The following is an 18,128-nucleotide window of genomic DNA, read 5'->3' as shown; positions in this document are numbered from 1 at the left end:
CTGTTGGAAGACCTATTACTATGTTGCATGTGGGTGGTATTTTACTGGATACCATTCCAAAGACATTTTCCCAAAAGTTAGAATTAAGATTAAGAATGCCCAGTATCACAGTTGTTACTTAGTATGGCTCTCTGGAATTCCTGGCTGTTGCATTAAGAATCAAAGAGTTTTAGGTATAATTATTAGAAGGAAGAAGACAATTATTTGTGGGTAATATGATTGTCACTTAGAAATTCCAAGAAAATAATTTGAAAGACTATTAAAACTAATAATTGAGTTCAGTGGTATGACTGGCAATAATTAAAACCTCAATAGTTTTCTGTAATCCCAGGCATGACAATATGAAAATTATTATTAGAAGAGGGATTTTTTGTGATTGACAACAAAATCTATAAACTACCTAGCAGTAAGCTTAACAAGAAATGTGCAGACTTATGGGAGGGAAAGCTTACAACTTTACTGAACCAATTTAGTGACAAAAGAAGACTTGAAAAAGGGGAGAAATAAACTATGTTCCTGGATATTGTACTAGTAAATAAATCAATTCTTTAAAAATTAATTGTAAATTTAATGTAATTCTATCAAAGCATTGAAAGAAATTAGACCTTGACTCTAGAAAACTGATTTGTGAACATGACAGTTCGTGAATGGAAGAATCCAGATAGCCAAAAACACATGGAAAATGTTCATTCTCATTAGTAAACTACCAAGTAAGACAGTATTTTATTTACTTGCTGGACTTCAGAATACTCATATTGAGCTTTACTTCATCAATAAGATTTTTTAAAATACTAAATGATAAAGATTTAAAAAAAACATTCAGAGTAGTCAATGTTATGAAAAAAGTGGCACCCCTGTGTTTCTGGAATATAAGTAAATATAGTCATTCTAGAGGGGTTTTTTATAATATAAATGAAAAGCCTTAAGAACTTGCTTTATCTTTGATATACTATTTCAACCTCTGGAAATTTATATTTTGAGGTAATAATCATGAATGTCTATAAAAATGTTATCTATAGTATTACTGCAATGTTATTTATAACTAGTGGCCCAGTGCATGAAATTCATGCACAGGCGGGGGGCGGGGCGGGGGTGGTTCCCTCAGCTCAGCCTGCACCCTCTCCAATCAGGGACCCCTGTGGGATTGAGCCTAAACCGGCAGTCAGACATACCTCTCGCAATCAGGGTCCACTGGCTCCTAACCGCTCACCTGCCTACCTGCCTGATCACCCCTAACCTCTCTGTCTGCCTGCCTGATCGCCCCTAACTGCCCTCCCCTGGCGGCCTGATCTCACCCCCAACTCCCCTCCCCTGCTGGTGTGGTCACCCCTCACTGCCCTCCCCTGCCGGCCTGATCTCACCCCCAACTTTCCTCCCCTGCTGTCATGATCACCCCTAACTGCCTCTGCTTCGGCCTCGACTACCATAGCTCTGTCCGGAAGATGGCCTGTTGACCTGGTCTAATTAGCGTATTACCCTTTTATTAGTATAGATAGATTATATAGGATAGGATTGCTTAAATTGGGTGGGGGGAGCCTTTTTCAGAAGGAGGAGATGCTCTTGGCAGACAAAAATACATAATCCCTATATCTGGACTGATAGCCAGCCATATGCACTATACTGCCAAACTGGTCATTAAAATATTGAACCACTTTCTTACACCTTATACCAAACAGCTGTTTCCCTTAAAACCCCTCCTCAGCCCCCACCTTAGGTTCACAGTTCACCCAGATTAGGTTCTGATTGGTCGGTTTCTATGCCAGTCAGTGTCAAAAGCTCCACCTCTTGGCAGCCAGTTTGTGAGGGCGTGAGGGTTAATTTGCATATTACTACCTCTTTATTATGTAGGATAGTGTAACATTAGAAGTAACTGAAATGAATAGTATGAAATTGGTTGGATTAAGTATATGGCACATTAAAAAATAATGTAGTAAAAGAATTAAATATCTGGGATGATACAATATAGTGAGACTATAGACTACAGAATAGTACATAGAATATGAAGTGTGATTTGCTAAAAGACTCAATCCACCTTGGAAGCACTTGGTACTACAAAATTATGATTTACTTCATGTGATAGTCTTTGGAATTGCTTAAAAATAGTTGAAACTAAGGATGTTAACTTTTTAAATGTACGTATACAAATAAAGAAAAGACTAGGAAGACATAGAATGTTAGTAGTGGTTATCTCTAGGTGGTGGAATATGGGTAACTTATTTTCTTATTTGTACTTTATATGTTTCTAAGTTTTCTGCAGTGAGCATGTTTATTTTTTCATAATTAGAAAAAAATAAGTAAGATACATAATGGAAAAGCAAAGTCAGTACTGTCACAAGTCACAGAGATTAAAGTATGTCCATTGGAACTCACTGGGGACTTTAGTAAAAACAGTTTGAATACAGTAGGACTGAAAATGAAGAAGCCAGATTGCAAGGTAGTAAGTAAATGGGAGGTAAAGATAGTGATTCCACTTTAGGTTAGTGCTGTCAACAGAAATAAAATGTGAGCCACATAAAAATTACTAATGAATCACTGTACATTCTTTTGTTGCATCTCATTTTAGACTAGTCATTTTTCAAATCTTCAATACCCACATGTAGTTAGTGGCTAAAATATTATACAGGGAAAGTTAAGGCTATCTTGTTAAGAAAGCAAAGCCAGAGAGAAAAAGAGAGATAGAAAGGAATAGTCTATTTCTGCAACAGAACCCTTTCCAGTGCAACTTACTGCCTCTTTAAAAATGAGATATTTTATGTAATTCAAAAGAAATATATATATAAATAATAATACTGTAGAATATCTTGTAACCTTTGTGCCCCTCAGTTGCATTCTTTGGTTTTTTTTTTTCTTCTCTTTCCCCCCCCCCCCCCCCCCCCCCCCGCTCCACCTGCCTGCAAGAATAATCTGAGCCGTAGAGGAAGAATGATGCCTGGGAAGAGACGTCCTTATGGAGTTATCACTGGCCTTGCAGCTAGGAAAACAACTGGAATTCGAAAAGGAATTAGTCCTATGAATCGACCGCCTCTAAGTGACAAGGTAGGAAGATGATGGCTTAATGCTGAATCTGATACCCTTTTTCTTTATTTGTACTAATATTTTGTGAATGAACTTGAGAGAGTATTTTTGATTTTTAAATAGTACTTAAATAGGCTTTTATAAATGATTTTTAAATAGGCTTATATAAATAATGAAATGAGATAAAAATCATTATTATGAATAATACCTAAATTCCACCTTCTCAAATAAGATAAAAATTTTTTTACAAGTTCCTGACTTACCGTGTGTGTGTGTGATTTTTAACAGGTTATTGAGGTATAATTTTATACTGTAAAATTAATTTGTTTTAAGGATACAAGTCAGTGAATTTTCAGTAATTTATACTTATAAAATCATCACAACAGTTTAATTTTAGAACATTTCTATCAATCTAAAAAGAAGTTTCATGTCCATTCACAGTCATATCTCATCATCTGCCAGAGGCAACCACTAATCTACTTTCTGTGTGATTATCTATAAATTTGTCTTTTCTATACAGTTTATGTAAAAACAATAATATGGCCGAAACCGGTTTGGCTCAGTGGATAGAGCGTCAGCCTGCGGACTGAAAGGTCCCAGGTTCCATTCCGGTCAAGGGCATGTACCTTGGTTGTGGGCACATCCCCAGTAGGAGATGTGCAGGAGGCAGCTGATCGATGTTTCTCTCCCATCGATGTTTCTAACTCTCTATCCCTCTCCCTTCCTCTCTGTAAAAAATCAATAAAATATATTTTTAAAAAAATAAAAATAAAAATAAAAACAATAATATGTAGTCTGGCATTTAGCCATAATGTTTTGAGGTTCATCATATTGTAGCATGTATCAGTACTTCATTCCTTTTTATCTGTAAAATAAAAGCCCAGTGACCAGAACTACTGGTCAGCCAATCACTATGATACGCACTGACCACCAGGGGCCATATGCTGAATGCAGGATGAGGGATTGGGAGGTACAGTGAGTCCTGGAGGTGCATGCTATGGCCCAGGGATCCCAGGAACCGCAAGCCCAGAGCTTGCTTTCCAATAAAAAATATAAACTGGAAAAAAAAGCAGTCTGATGCCGCCACCCTAGGAAGAATGGCTCCAGGAGGGAAAGGTCTTCCCTGACCCTGCCCGGCCCAGCTGGCAAGCCGCGGGCTCGTGGGGACTCACTGGTGACATGCAGGAAGCGCAGCCCCTCTGACTCCAAAGCCTGTTGCACTGACAGCTGCTCCCTGTCCAGTTCCCATGGCGGACACAGTGCTACTGGGCTGCCTTAGCTCCGACTTCCAGCTTCTGGCTTCTTGCCTGCCCCTTCATATACTAAGTGCGCTTGGGGATGTGGCTTCGGCCTCCCCAGCCAGTAGTGCCGCAGCACAGCCAGAGAGTGGCAGGACACAGCCACCAGGGCTGGCTGGGCATTGATTTGGCCACTGATAGCCATGTACAGTTACACTGTGTGTTTACATTTGTAGGGAAGCAGGGCAACCCACTCCTGCCAACCACCTCACCTTCTAGGCTAAGAAAGGCCTGCTTATCTCCCTGTTTCTCCTCCCGTCCGTAATCAAAACCTCTTGGGGATGAATGATCCGAGCGATGGCCCCAACACACACTTGGTGTCACTGTCCGAGACATTTCCAGTCATTACAGCCCATTCCTCAGCCCAAAGTGCCCTGTTCCACCCACTGCCACTCCTTACCTGTCACCCCCTGAGGACCACCTTATGTTATCCTGTTTGAAATGAGAGCAAGATCTCAAATGCCCCCCTGTCAATAGCTCCCTTGCCCTACCTTTGTTCCTCTAAAACCCTTGCATTTTAAAAATAGACATTTGCTTGATTTCGGAGAAGGAAATAGAGATAGAAACATCAATGATGATACAGAATCATTGATTGGCTGCCTCCTGCATGTTCCAAACTGGGGATCAAAACCTCCCCAGACCCCTCCCCCTGTCAGTCCCCTGGCCAGCAGGCCCCTGGTGGCAGCATGGCACTGAGGAAAGGAGGGGCGGGGGGAAGGTAGGGAACCATGGGGTGGTGGGGCGCCGAGGGCAGCATTGGCGTCTGGCATCTGTTTCTTCCCTGCCCAGCCTGGTGACAATCACCTCCTCTCCCGGCCCCGCCAGGGCCTTTGGGCCTTGATCAGCCTGGCCCTGATCAGCCCTGATCTCCCACCAGACCTAGGGACCCCACCAGTGCATGAATTTTGTTCCTTTTTATATATAAACTAGAGGCCCAGTACACGAAAATTCATACTTTGGGGGGTCCCTCAGCCCGGCCTGCCCCCTCTCACAGTCCAGGAGCCCTCAGGGGATGTCTTACTTACAGCTTAGGCCCGCTCCACGGTCTGGCCTCCCTCTGCAGGAGGTGACAGGGCCGATCAGGGGAAGGCGCCACCCCCATCACCCTGCTGCTGCTGCTGCCGCCACTGCTGGCCACCACAGCTGTCAGCCCTCCTTGGCTTTCACAGACACTGCGGCTTTGTCCAGAAGGACGTCTGGAAGACGCCCTGTCTATCTGGTCTAATTAGCATATTACCCTTTTATTAATATAGATTGTTAATATAGATTTAAAAAGCCTAAGCGACTGGCCAGTAGCTATGACACACACTGACCACCAGAGGGCAGGCATTCAATGCAGGAGCTGCCAAGCTATGGCCACTTGGCAGCAGTGGTTCTTGGGTGATGCACCTGGAACCAGAGAATAGGGAGCCCAATTCCAGGGTGCATCACCTGGGAACCGCCCTCTCGCAATCTGGGACCCCTTGGGGGATGTCGGAGAGCTGGTTTCAGCCTGATCCCTGCAGACCAGGCCGAGGGACCCCATCAGTGCACGAATCCATGCACCAGGCCTCTAATTATTGAATAATAGTTTATTATATGGGTATACTATATTTGGTTTATCCATTCACCAGTTGGACATTTTGGTTGCTTTCACTTTTTTTTTTTGATTATTTTCACTTTTTTGGTATTGTAAATAACAGAGCTGTGAACATTCACCTGTAAGTTCATATGGACATAGGTTTTCATTTCTCTTGGGGTAGATAACTGTCCCCTTGTTGATATTTTTAATTAGAGTTACAATGATTTACCTACCTTGAATTAACTACTTTCTAAAAACTTAGTAATAAATTACTCAGTAATTTATTTTGAATTGGCTAAAGCATTTCTTAAAATAGTTTCACAAATGGTTTTTCTCCTATTATATTTCATAGATCTAAGCCACTAAGGAATTTAATGTTCTGTGCCTCTATTTTTTATCTTTTTGGTTTCTGATTATGAAAATAGTACATACATGTAAGAAAATTCAGAACATTTGCTCTAGCTGGCTTACTCAGTGGTTAGAGTATCGGCCCATGGACCAAAGGGTCCCGGGTTTGATTCCTGGCCAAGGGCATGTGTACCTCAGGTTTGATTGGAGGCAACCAACCTATGTGTCTCTCACAACGATGTTTTTATCTCTACCTATCCTCTCCCTTCCTCCCTCTCTTCCACTCTCTCTAAAAACTTAATAGAAAAAAATATCCTCAGGTGAGGATTTAAAGAAAAAAAGAATAAGAAAGAAAATTCAGAACATTTATTCCTTAAATTATCTTAAGTGTGCATATTCTGGTTAAGAACCATAACTGTCTTAAATCTCTTATTTAATTTTTCAATTCTGTCACCACCAACAGATGTTTTCTTCCCTAAACCTTTATCAAAGATCTTACTGTTTCTTAGAAATTAGAAAACATTAGTGAGATATGGATACTAGGAGAAAGTTTGAGTTAACTGCTAATTAATTACGTCTTCTAATAAAATTTTAAATTCCAACATGTAGTCTTTTGAGTTGTTTGAAAATAGTGAAAATTGTGTTATAGAATGCTAGAAATGTACTGAATAATAAGATACCTTTATTAAAATTTTTTTAAAAAATTTAATTGATTTTAAAGAGAGAGGTAGTGAGGATAGAGAGAAACATCAATGAGAAAGACACATCTATCAGCTGCCTCCTGCATGCCCCCCACTGAGGATTGAGCATGCAGTTGGGGCATGTGCCTTGAGGGGGGAATCAGCCGGCGACCTCTTGGTTCATGGGTTGATGCTCAATCACTGAGCCACACCAGCTGGGCCATTTATTCAAAGTTTGAATGATTTGGGCAAAGATTTGGTTTGAAATTTTGCTGTTTTTTTTAAAAACCCTATCCTCAGCCTGAATAAGATTACTAGTCTGATTAGGATATAATATAGTAATTGGTTGATAAATTATTTTTCAGCAATTTAGAAAATTTAGAAAATATCTATTTACATAGATATTAAATAACTCATGCCATCCTTTTCTGTTCATTAAATAAGGCACTTAAATAACTTAATTGGCCTAGAATTGCTATATTTTCAAAATCAAAATTTTATACTTCAATAAAAATTTCTGGTCACAATTAGACTTAATTTTATCTCTTCCTTATCATAGTTTTAAAATTGATGTTTTATTTCAATAAAAATGTACTTTCTTCTTACCTATGAATTGAATAACTAAGTGGGAAAAATAACAAACTCATTTATAGTGCTACTAAATATTACTACTAAATAGTAGTAGTGTAAATAGAGCAAATGGCTCTGCTGAGAGGGGAAGGGTTGTGTCTAAGAATGAATTTCCTTTTTGGTTTAGAAATCAACTTAAAATATCTATCAAGAAGTAAAAATTGGCCCAGTCTGGATTCTTCTGTTGGGATATAGAACTTGGTCACTATCAATTCTATAATTTTTTTCTTTAGATTCAAAACTTCATAAAGCTGGAAGTATGTTGTTTTGTAGAACTTTTAACTTGAATTATAATACTAAATCATTTAGTACTTCATGAACTTAAAAAAAATTGTTGCACATTGTATGTGCTTATTTTCTGTGACATTGAATATTCTTGATTTCTTTTTTCTCTGTAGCCATTTCTACTTAGGCTTCTTTGCTATTACAGCCTCCTTTTTTTTTTCTTTTTCGCACGTTTGTTTTGGAACTTGCCCCTCTCATCCCTTTACTTGATATCCAAAACCATGTTTATATAAATGATTCCCTAATTTACATCTCTGGCTCTCATTCTTCTCTTGATCTCCAGATCCATGTTTCCCTATCACCTGTACATCTCCCAGCACTTCAAACTGAACAGATCCAAAATAGATAAAAGTTATTTTTCTGTCCAAATTCTTTTTGTTGAAAGTATTTTGAGTATAATGTGGTTGTCTTTTCAGTCACTTAGACTGGAAATATTCAAGTTGTTGCAGCTTCTCTGTTTCTGTAACCTGCACATCAAAGCAGTGGTCAGTCCTTGTCCATTCTGCCTCAGAAATGTTTATTGTAATAGGGTATAGAGCAGGGGTGGGCAAACTTTTTGACTCGAGGGCCTCAATGGGTTCTTAAACTGGACCGGAGGGCCGGAACAAAAGCATGGATGGAGTGTTTGTGTGAACTAATATAAATTCAAAGTAAACATCATTACATAAAAGGGTACGGTCTTTTTTTCAGTAGTTTTATTCATTTCAAACGGGCCAGATCCGGCCCGCAGGCCGTAGTTTGCCCACGGCTGGTGTAGAGTAAAAAGCAATCTGACTAACATAGTTTCTTGCCTTCTGAAAGAATATAGAGAGATATTTTCCAGCGTTAAAAAGGAAGGCAAACCTTCTGAGACAAAATGAAGTGCAGAGAAAACCAGTTGCCGTTCTTAAGAGACCTAACCAGCTAAATAGAAAGTAAGTACTCAAATATAAGACAATAATGTTATCCTGCATAAATAAAGATACACTTTTTGCCTAAGTGTTCGAAGGAATGAATTTTCAGTGGTTCTTACAGTTATCTGGCCATTTTCAAGACAGCAGTTTGGAGTGTTTATCTGATCATCCAACATGGAAGCAAATAACTTTTCTTATTTCTTAGACCCAGTTATTGATGAATTTAACTAATTGTAAACTTTTTTAAAAAACATCATTCTGCTCCTCTACTGTTTTTAACATATAGAATAATATTGCAAAAGGTGAATTGTTTTGGTAAACAATTATTCAAAATTGGGAATTCTAAAAGCTGAATATGTTGTTCAGTCTCAAAGGCTCTTAAAAGAATAGTCTACGTTATTTATGGGAAAAGTAAACTAGAAAGAATTCTGTATGGATGCTTAAGGTGAAATTATTTTTATATGAAATTGAAAGACATAAGAACTTAAAAATGATGACCTATTGTTATGGCATTCTGGTCTCTGTAATGATAAAGTGTACACAAAGGAAGTTGACAAGCTGTGATGTTTCCTTATTTCAGTTTCAAATACTATTTATTCATCTTTTATAGAAGATAATTCAAAATAAAAGAACCCTGAAATGAAGTCTTTGTATAAATGGAACGGCTGGAATTACACTTTTACTTAAATATTGTTTTCTTTTGAGAATCATTTGGTAGTACCTATTGGAAAAGGGGAACTTATCAGATAATAATTTGTCAATTACATGAGTCATTAATGAGCCCATATTAATTGGGCTAGATAGGGAAATTTGCATTTGAGCCTCTATAAAATTGGAGGTAAGATTAGGCAACATTTCAGCATTTATTTGTAAAAATAAATAAGTAGAGCTCTGGCCAGTGTGGCACAGTTGAGTGGGGATCGTCCTGTGTGCCAAAAGGTTTGATTTCTGGTCAGTGCACATGCCTGGGTGGTAGGCTTGATCCCCAGTAGAGGGTGTACAAGAGGCAGCCGATCGATGTTTCTCGATCCTTCTGCCTTCTTCTCTTTAAAAATCATTTTTTTAAAACATTTTTATTGATTTCAGAGAGCAAGGGAGAGGGAGAGAAAGATAGAAACAACAATGATGAGAGAGATCACTGATTGGCTGCCTCCTGCACACCCCCCACTGGGATCAAGCCCACAATCCAGGCATGTGCCCTTGACTGGAATTGAACCCAGGACCCTTCAGTTTGCAGGCCAGCGCTGTATCCACTGAACCACACCAACTAAGGCTAAATTTCAATTTTTAACAATCTTTTCAAAAAGATAAATATAACAATTTGTTTTCTCATATTTTAACAACTTTCTATAGATACTACAAAGAGAGTACATTGTTCTGTGTGGGAAAGAACAAGCAGTGAAAGAGAAGTTTCTCTGTGATTTATGTTAATACTAGGGGCCCAGTGCACAAAGATTCGTGCACGGGAGGTGGGTCCCTCAGACCGACCTGCACCCTCTCCATTCCGGGAGCCCTCGGGAGCCTTCTCCAATTCGGAAGTTTCTGTCTGTCTTTGCAGTCATATGAGCGAATTGTCTGAGACCCCCCCCAACCCAGTTAAGTTTGTTGCTCACAGAATAATAGAGGCATTTTTTTTTTCTTTGCTTCATTGGTGAAGATTTCCTGGAAGTTTTAGGATATCTTCCCTTTAATTTTTCCTATACACTTCTGATTTTACTTAGGTCTCTCGCCTTTGCTTTCCCTCCATCCCCCACCACAACAGTAACTTGCTCCAAGCTCACTTTGCTCTAGTGTCCAGGACAGTGGTCGGCAAACTGTGGCTTGAGAGCCACATGCAGCTCTTTGGCTCTTCCGCAAAATACCAACTTCTGCGCATGGGCCACAAAGTTTAAATTGCACTATACATGCGCGCCCACACATGGTATTTTGTGAAAGAGCCGCATGTGGCTCGTGAGCCGCAGTTTGCCAACCACTGGTTTAGGAGATCCGTCTGCCACCAGAACTGTGATTCCCAGCATTCCTGGTGCTCCCTGCGCTCTGGGCTTCTGCTTCCGGTCCTGGGGCTGCCACCAGAACTACTATTCCCAGAATTCCTGGTGCTCCCCATACTCTTGGTTTTCCCTTCCTGCTCTGTTCTGTCCCACATCCTCCCATTCTGCCAAGTCCTCCAAGTCGCCAGGTCTCCCTCTCTGCTCTCCGTCTGGCGGCTTGGGGAGCCAAGTTTCCGAAGCCACTTCACTCTCTGCCGGCTCTCTCGCTCTGCTCTCTGCCTGGCGCCTGTGTGGGCAAATTAACCCATCATCTTTGTTGGGTTAATTTGCATACTCGCTCCTGATTGGCCAGTGAGCACAGCAGAGGGATGGTCAATTTACATGTTTCTCTTTTATTATGTTAATATGAAAAGGTTTTTAAGTGAGAAAGGAAAACTGAAAAAGATGCTGTTTTTCAAGATTTTCTTTTCAGCTCTAGCCAGTTTGGCTCAGTGGATAGAACGTGAGCCTGTGAACTGAAGAGTCCCAGGTTCGATTCTGGTCAAGGGCACATACCCAGGTTACAAGCTCAATCCCCAGTACAGGGCATGTAAGAAGCAGCCGATCAATATTCTCTCTCATCATTGATGTTTCTATCTCTCCCTTTCCCTTCCTCTCTGAAATCAATAAAAAAAAAACATATATTGAGAAAAAAATATTTTATTTTCAGTCAGTTTGACTATGATGTATTTAGGTGTGATTTTCTTTGTATTAACCCTGTAAATAAATCTTTCACCAAACTTTTTAATACATATTTTTATTGATTTCAGAGAGGAAGGGAGAGAGAGATAGAAACATCAATGATGAGAGAGAATCATTGATAGGCTGCCTCCTGCACACCCCCTACTGGGGATCAAGCCCACAACCAGGACATGTGCCCTAACCTGGAATTGAACCTGTGACCTCCTGGTTCATAGGTCAGTGCTCAACCAGTGAGTCATGCCAGCCGGGCCAGAGGGAGATATTTGTAAATCAAATCTCAATAGTTTCTGATAAATTCAGAGTCTTTATATTTAGTGTATTCTCACATTTTTAGGCAATGAATTAAACTGTTTTTGCTTATTGTTTTCTCAAGATATTTGAAAGTTGTTAAATGGCTGAGACTATTCATGCATATGTGTTTTCATTGCAGAAATAACATCCCAACCAATTATACCAGGAGTGGAAATAAATTAAGTCATCAGAAAGACACTCGTCAGGCAACTTTTCTTTTCAGAAGAGGCCTGAAGGTATAAAAACCCTTGGTTGTGTTTTCTTTTTACCCAAAGGATTCTGAACATCTATCTTTAGTAATTCTTAATCATAGGGATGGCCCATGGTTGAAGTAGGGGTTGGGTTTGGATATAGAGAACATGACATTAGGTTAGTTCCTCCCTGCCCCCAATTCTCTCTTGTTGTCCTCAGTAGCACCATCTATCTGTAATAACAAAAGCGTAATATGCAAATTGCCCAAAAAGCAGAACAACCGTCCAGACGTTTACGTTATGACATGCACTGGTGCCAAGCCAGCCAAGGCGGGTACGGTGCAATTGGTCAGGGGGGCTCTGCCACTGCGCCATGATCACCCCACAGAGGGAGGCCAAGGCTACCGACCAGCAGGCTGCAGCAGGTGGGCGGGGCCTCCCTCTGCAGGGCGATGGGTCACAGGGCTCCCGGACTGCGAGAGGGCGCAGGCCGGGCTGAGGGACACCCCCGAGTGCACGAATTTTGTGCACCGGGCCTCTAGTCTTATAAGAATTTAACATGTTATTTAGGAATAAACCTGTTTTTACTACTTGTTCTAATGCAGAACCCTAACAAAGAGGTGTTGCCAGAATAGTCATATGCCCCTCCTACATTCATACACATATCCTAATGGGTTATAAAGTTTGGAGGATAGCTCTTTGCGTTCAGATACTCTGCTTTCTGTGGGATCTACTGCTTTTTTTCCCCCTTCAGGTTCAGGCCCAGTTGAACACAGAACAACTGCTAGATGATGTAGTAGCAAAGAGAACTCGTCAGTAAGTTTCAATTTGTTTTTCAAGGTGTCATTTCAGAATTCCCAGAATACTAACTACCCAAATTACTTTGTGCCCTAGTCCAAAAGAAATTAAATGAGACCTAAAGTAAATTAACCATTGAGCCCGAAATAAACTATTTTTTGCTCTTTTTCCTCCCAAAATCTTTTGTATTTTCACGTCAGTGTATAAAAGTTTTAGCATCAAATACATTCCTCTATTTTTAATTTTTATTAAGTTCCATTTTAATGAAACATTCCTTTATTTTCTATAACTTCTTTCATACAAATGAATCTATTCAAGGAATAAATAGAAGAAAATACAGTATAGCTTTAAAATTTGTAAACTCTCAAGAACAATAGAATATTTTCTTTTTTCACATACTCTTTTTTCCCCCCAGAACCCCTATTAAGGTTTAAAAAAAATTTTTTTTTTTTTTGGTCAGAATTGCACTTCCCAAGTATGACTTACAACATTCTAGTTCTATCAATATCAAGTTTTGAGATTAAACTATTTAAACTTATAGCTACTTTTTAGAAAACAAAACATGGTCATGGTATGATGCCAACCAATATGGGGTATGATTTTGAATATAGGAAAGGAAACTATTTCAACTTGATGCTTGCAGTATTCTTTTGTACAGGAGTCACGACATTGGTAACCATAAGGAAGAAAATTATAGTCATAGCTTATTTGCTTCTACATGAATAATATTTATATAATTATAATATAAATACTGTTCATTTGTTTTGAACTTTGAGAATCAACCTATGGGACAAAGCACAAAATTCTTTTTTTAAAATATATTTTATTGATTTTTTACACAGAGGAAGGAAGAGGGATAGAGAAACATCGATGAGAGAGACACATTGATCAGCTGCCTCCTGCACACCCCCTACTGGGGATGTGCCCGCAACCAAGGTACATGCCCTTGGCCGGAATCGAACCTGGGACACTTCAGTCCGCAGGCCAACAATCTCTATCCACTGAGCCAAACCGGTTAGGGCACAAAATTCTTAAATTAGGTATCAAAATATAATGTAAATGTCAGATTCTGATTAACATAAATATAGAAGTAGAGCTGACAAAAAGTGGGAGGTACAAAGTGAGAGAAGAGGTGAAAGGAAGGAATAGAGGTACCACTATTCTTTTATACTAAGTGGGGAGGGGAGGTTATCAAGCGATACTTCTGAAAGAAAGATGTTTACGTATATTTAAAGTTATGATGGAAGTAAAGTAGTGATATCTCCATCAAAATATTTAGAGTTAGGTAGGGAAACTAAAGAATAATGATGAGGGAACATATATGATACTTCAACAATAAAGATTTAAAAAAAATAAATGTGCTTATGCAAACTTTATGGATTAAAAAAATATATATTACACAAGCATCTTGTTTAGTGAACTGGAGGGAACCAGCAAGCAATAAAAACAGGAAAGGTTAAAAGTACTGCCTCTAGGGAACAAGAAGGGGGGAAATAGTGGGGTGAAAGGCGGTTACTTTTCATTAAAAATCTTTTTGTAGTTGATTTTTTAAAAAAAAATTTATTGATTTTTTACAGAGAGGAAGGAAGAGGGATATAGAGTTAGAAACATCAATGAGAGAGAAACATCGATCAGCTGCCTCCTGCACACTCTCTACTGGGTATGTGCCCGCAACCAAGGTACATGCCCTTGACCGGAATCGAACCTGGGACCTTTGAGTCCACAGGCCGATGCTCTATCCACTGAGCCAAACCGGTTAGGCTGTAGGTGATTTTTTAATGTGCATATATTTGTTACACTGAAAAATATTTAATAGGGCATCCAGTTCTACACCCAAGATGCTGTATTTTTAAAAAGCTAAGAAAAAGTAATGGCTATATTCTAATGAAGTTTTTGGTATTTTGAAACCAGATGGCGGACTTCCACCACAAATGGAGGAATTTTAACTGTATCCATTGATAACCCTGGAGCAGTGCAGTGCCCAGTGTAAGTCTTTTCTTTATTTTGCAGAAATTATAATCTCTCAGTATATAAAATAATAGAAAAGTATTGGATTCCTGCTCGGAGTGTGATGTCCAAGTTAGGATAAACTGAGACAAGGGTAAAAGTAATACTTGATAAACAAAATAAAAATAACATAGTGTAAAGTTAAAAGTAAAAGCGCCTTTGATTCCTGGTTCTACAGCCCCAAGGTAACAACTCTTAACAATATTTTTATTTTAAAAGATCAGTGCATGGTCCTGACTTGTGTGGCTCAGTTGATTGAGCGCGTCATGCCATGCATCAAGAGGTCGCTGGTTAGATTCCCAGTCAGGGCACATGCCCAGGTTTTGTGCTCAATTCCCAGTAAGGAGGGTTGTGTAGGAGGCAGCCCATTGATGTTTCTCTATCTCTCTCTCTTTCTCTGTTTCCCTCTCTCTAAAGTCAGTAAAAACATTTTAATAAATAAAAGTTTATAAAAAATGTTAGATACATCTATTTTAATGTATAATAGTAAATGAGATAATAATATACCTACTTTCTCCCTTCTCCCCCTTTATCCCAGTATATTTTAAAGTACCTTTTTTTAAAAAGTACTTTCTTTTTAAAAGTCATAGTGTGTTCTTTTAACTAGTTAACCTTAATTTAGTTAGCCATTCCATTATATTTATTGCATTATAAACTTTCTAAGTTTATGGAGTTTTTGTTCTATGTAGCCATTTTAATGGCTGCAATGGAAGAAAGAATGTAAGATAGGTCTTTAATAAGACTCTAGAGGTTATTTTATTGTAGTAGAAGATCAAGACTTGGAAATCATCAATCATTCCAAATTGTTGAAAAGTTTATAGTTCCACTTAAAGAGGAAGTCTATGAGTAGCTATATATATTTTATTCTCTAGATTAGTCAGTCAAAAACCATACACCTTTTTTTGTAAACACAAATAAAATAGTTGCCCTAATACATCTGAACATGTGTATAAGTCAGGATGTCTTTATGTACTAAATGATTTTATTTTTCTTCTTTTGATTGTTAAGCTAACCTAATTTCATTTTACTCTTTTTCTAATAGAACTCAGAAACCACGATTAACTCGTACTGCTGTACCTTCATTCTTGGCAAAACGGGAGCAATCTGATGTAAAGAAAGTCCCTAAAGGTGTTCCCCTGCAATTTGATATAAATAGTGTGGGAAAACAGGTAAATTTTTCCCCCTGTTATTTCTTTGGGCCATTCATTGATAATATTTTAGTTAACAAAACAAATGTTGTATAATGAGTTACATAGAGGATCCTAAGTCTCCTCAACCTTAGGAATCCACTGATTTATCTACTTCTGTGTCTATAGGCTTGCCTATTTTAGACATTTCATATGAATGAGATCATATAATACATGCTGTTTTGTGAGCGGCTTCTTTTACCTAGCATAGTATTTTCAAAGTTCACTCATAGTGTATCAATATTACATTTCTTTAATCTATAATAATACAAGCGTAATATGACAGCCGAACAACCTTCCAGATGTCCTTCTGGACGAGCCAGGGCTGCGAGGGGAGCCTCTTGCACGAATTTCATGCATTTGGCTCCTAGTTGCTGAATAATGTTCCATCTTATGGCTATGGCAAACTTTATTTATTCATTTATCGGTTAATGGACATTTGTGTTGTTTCCATATGTTTGCTGTTGTGAATAATGCTTCTTTGAACATTTACAAGTTTTGGTATGAGTTTACGTTTTCATTTCTCCTTGGTTAATACCTAACAATGGAATTGCTAGGTCACCTTATAACTCAATGTTTAATTTTTTGAGTAACTGCCCGAATATTTTCCAGAAGTGGCTACACTATTTTACATTGCTACCAGCATGTATGAGGGTTCTAAATTTCTCCACATCCTCACCAACACTTATTATCTTCATTTGCATATATACATATGTAGCCATCCAAGTGCAATATATATTGTGGTATATCTCACTGTGGTTTTGATAATTTTTGTAGTAACCTAGAATCTTGTGATCTTGCTTAAAATTTGCTTATTACTTTTTGTAATTTTGTAGATTCCTTAGGACTTTTCTATGTAAAAAATTATGTCGTTCTCCAAATTCCTTTCCAGTCCTTAAACCTTTTCTTTTTCTTGTTTGTTATAATGGCTAGCCTTCAGTACAATGCTGAATAGAAGTGGTGAGAGCATGTATGCCTGCCTTGTCCCCAGGCTTGAGGAGAAAGCAAATGTTTCACCATTGAGTATGATGTTAGCAGTAGGTTTTTAGTTGATTCTGTGTACCAGATTTAGGGAATTCTTTTCTATTTGTAATTTGCTGAGTGGGTGTTGGATTTTGTCAAATACTTTTTTGTATCCATTGACATAAAAAATCTGTGGAATTGAAGGTATGAGGTATAGACAGAAATTTGACCAAATTTATTATGCTTATTTTTACTTTATTTTTTCATTGTTGTTACTTTCCTTTCAGAAGTGGTGAATATAATTTGGGTTTGCTGTTTGTTGTTAATCAAAAACCAGATTTTAATTTGATTTGAGTTTATTTAAAAAATTCAAGAACTCAAAAAAAAAAAAAAATTTAAGAACTCAAATTCAAGAAAATTTATTTCAAAATATTCACAAGACTAAACAACTACTTTTATCAGAGGCATGCCTAGAATTGATGGCAATGTTTGCAGAGCCTAAACATAATTCAGATAGAGAAATCCTTTAGTGTACAACTTGTAGGCATTCTAGTATAGGTGTCCTATGTATAATGTAGGCATTACATTGGTTAGGAGATAGAGATTCTGAGTTAAACTTTCTGGTTTGAATTCTGGAACGTCCAAGTAGGCAAATTAACTTCTCTAACATCACTAAATTCACCTGTTTTGAATGGTTTTTGTTAGAATTAGAGTTCATACGCACAAACATTCAGGAAATGCTAGCCATTGTTAGTTACTATGAATTACCATGACGATCACATTATTCCAAAGTAAATATGGCTTACAGTCAAGTTATTAATTTTTGTTTTGTTTTTTTCTAGACAGGGATGACTTTGAATGAGCGATTTGGAATCCTGAAGGAACAAAGAGCCACTCTCACATTCAACAAAGGAGGAAGCCGCTTTGTAACCGTGGGATAGAACCCATGTTAAAGGGACTTTTCAGTGATGACTCTGTTAAAAAAGTTGAATTGCTTGAAGAGTTTATCACAGAAATTCAAGAAACTTTATTTCAAAATATTCACAAGGCTAAATACTCTTTTTATTTTTGAAGTTTGTTTTTTTTTAACATGTATAAATAATGCCCTGAAAGAATAACAGGGAATATGCCTACCTGTTGTTAAAGATTTCTTGGTTGAGCCAGATGGAACAATTCTCTAGTTGACTTTTTGGTTCCTCATACAGCAGAAAGACAGACAAAAATTATTTTTATGCTAGTGGTATTTAGG

At 38.2% G+C, this 18,128-nt stretch overlaps 1 protein-coding gene across 1 annotated transcript in view; it reads left to right on the top strand.

Moving 5' to 3' along the window:
- Positions 1-18,096, top strand: part of FYTTD1 (forty-two-three domain containing 1) — a 53,409-nt gene extending 35,313 nt beyond the window's left edge. The window contains exons 4-10 of the mRNA XM_006775019.2: positions 2,896-3,036; positions 8,619-8,731; positions 11,873-11,969; positions 12,679-12,740; positions 14,634-14,708; positions 15,772-15,898; positions 17,722-18,096. Coding sequence (XP_006775082.1) covers positions 2,896-3,036; positions 8,619-8,731; positions 11,873-11,969; positions 12,679-12,740; positions 14,634-14,708; positions 15,772-15,898; positions 17,722-17,820 — 714 coding nt within the window. The 3' untranslated portion in view covers positions 17,821-18,096. The remainder of the gene's footprint in view (positions 1-2,895; positions 3,037-8,618; positions 8,732-11,872; positions 11,970-12,678; positions 12,741-14,633; positions 14,709-15,771; positions 15,899-17,721) is intronic.
- The last annotated feature ends 32 nt before the right edge of the window (positions 18,097-18,128 follow it).

Source organism: Myotis davidii, unplaced genomic scaffold (assembly GCF_000327345.1).
Source record: "Myotis davidii unplaced genomic scaffold, ASM32734v1 scaffold9, whole genome shotgun sequence".
Lineage (NCBI taxonomy): Eukaryota > Metazoa > Chordata > Mammalia > Chiroptera > Vespertilionidae > Myotis > Myotis davidii.
The sequence above is the reverse complement of the archived record's forward strand: the minus strand, read 5'-3'. Positions and strand labels throughout refer to the sequence as shown.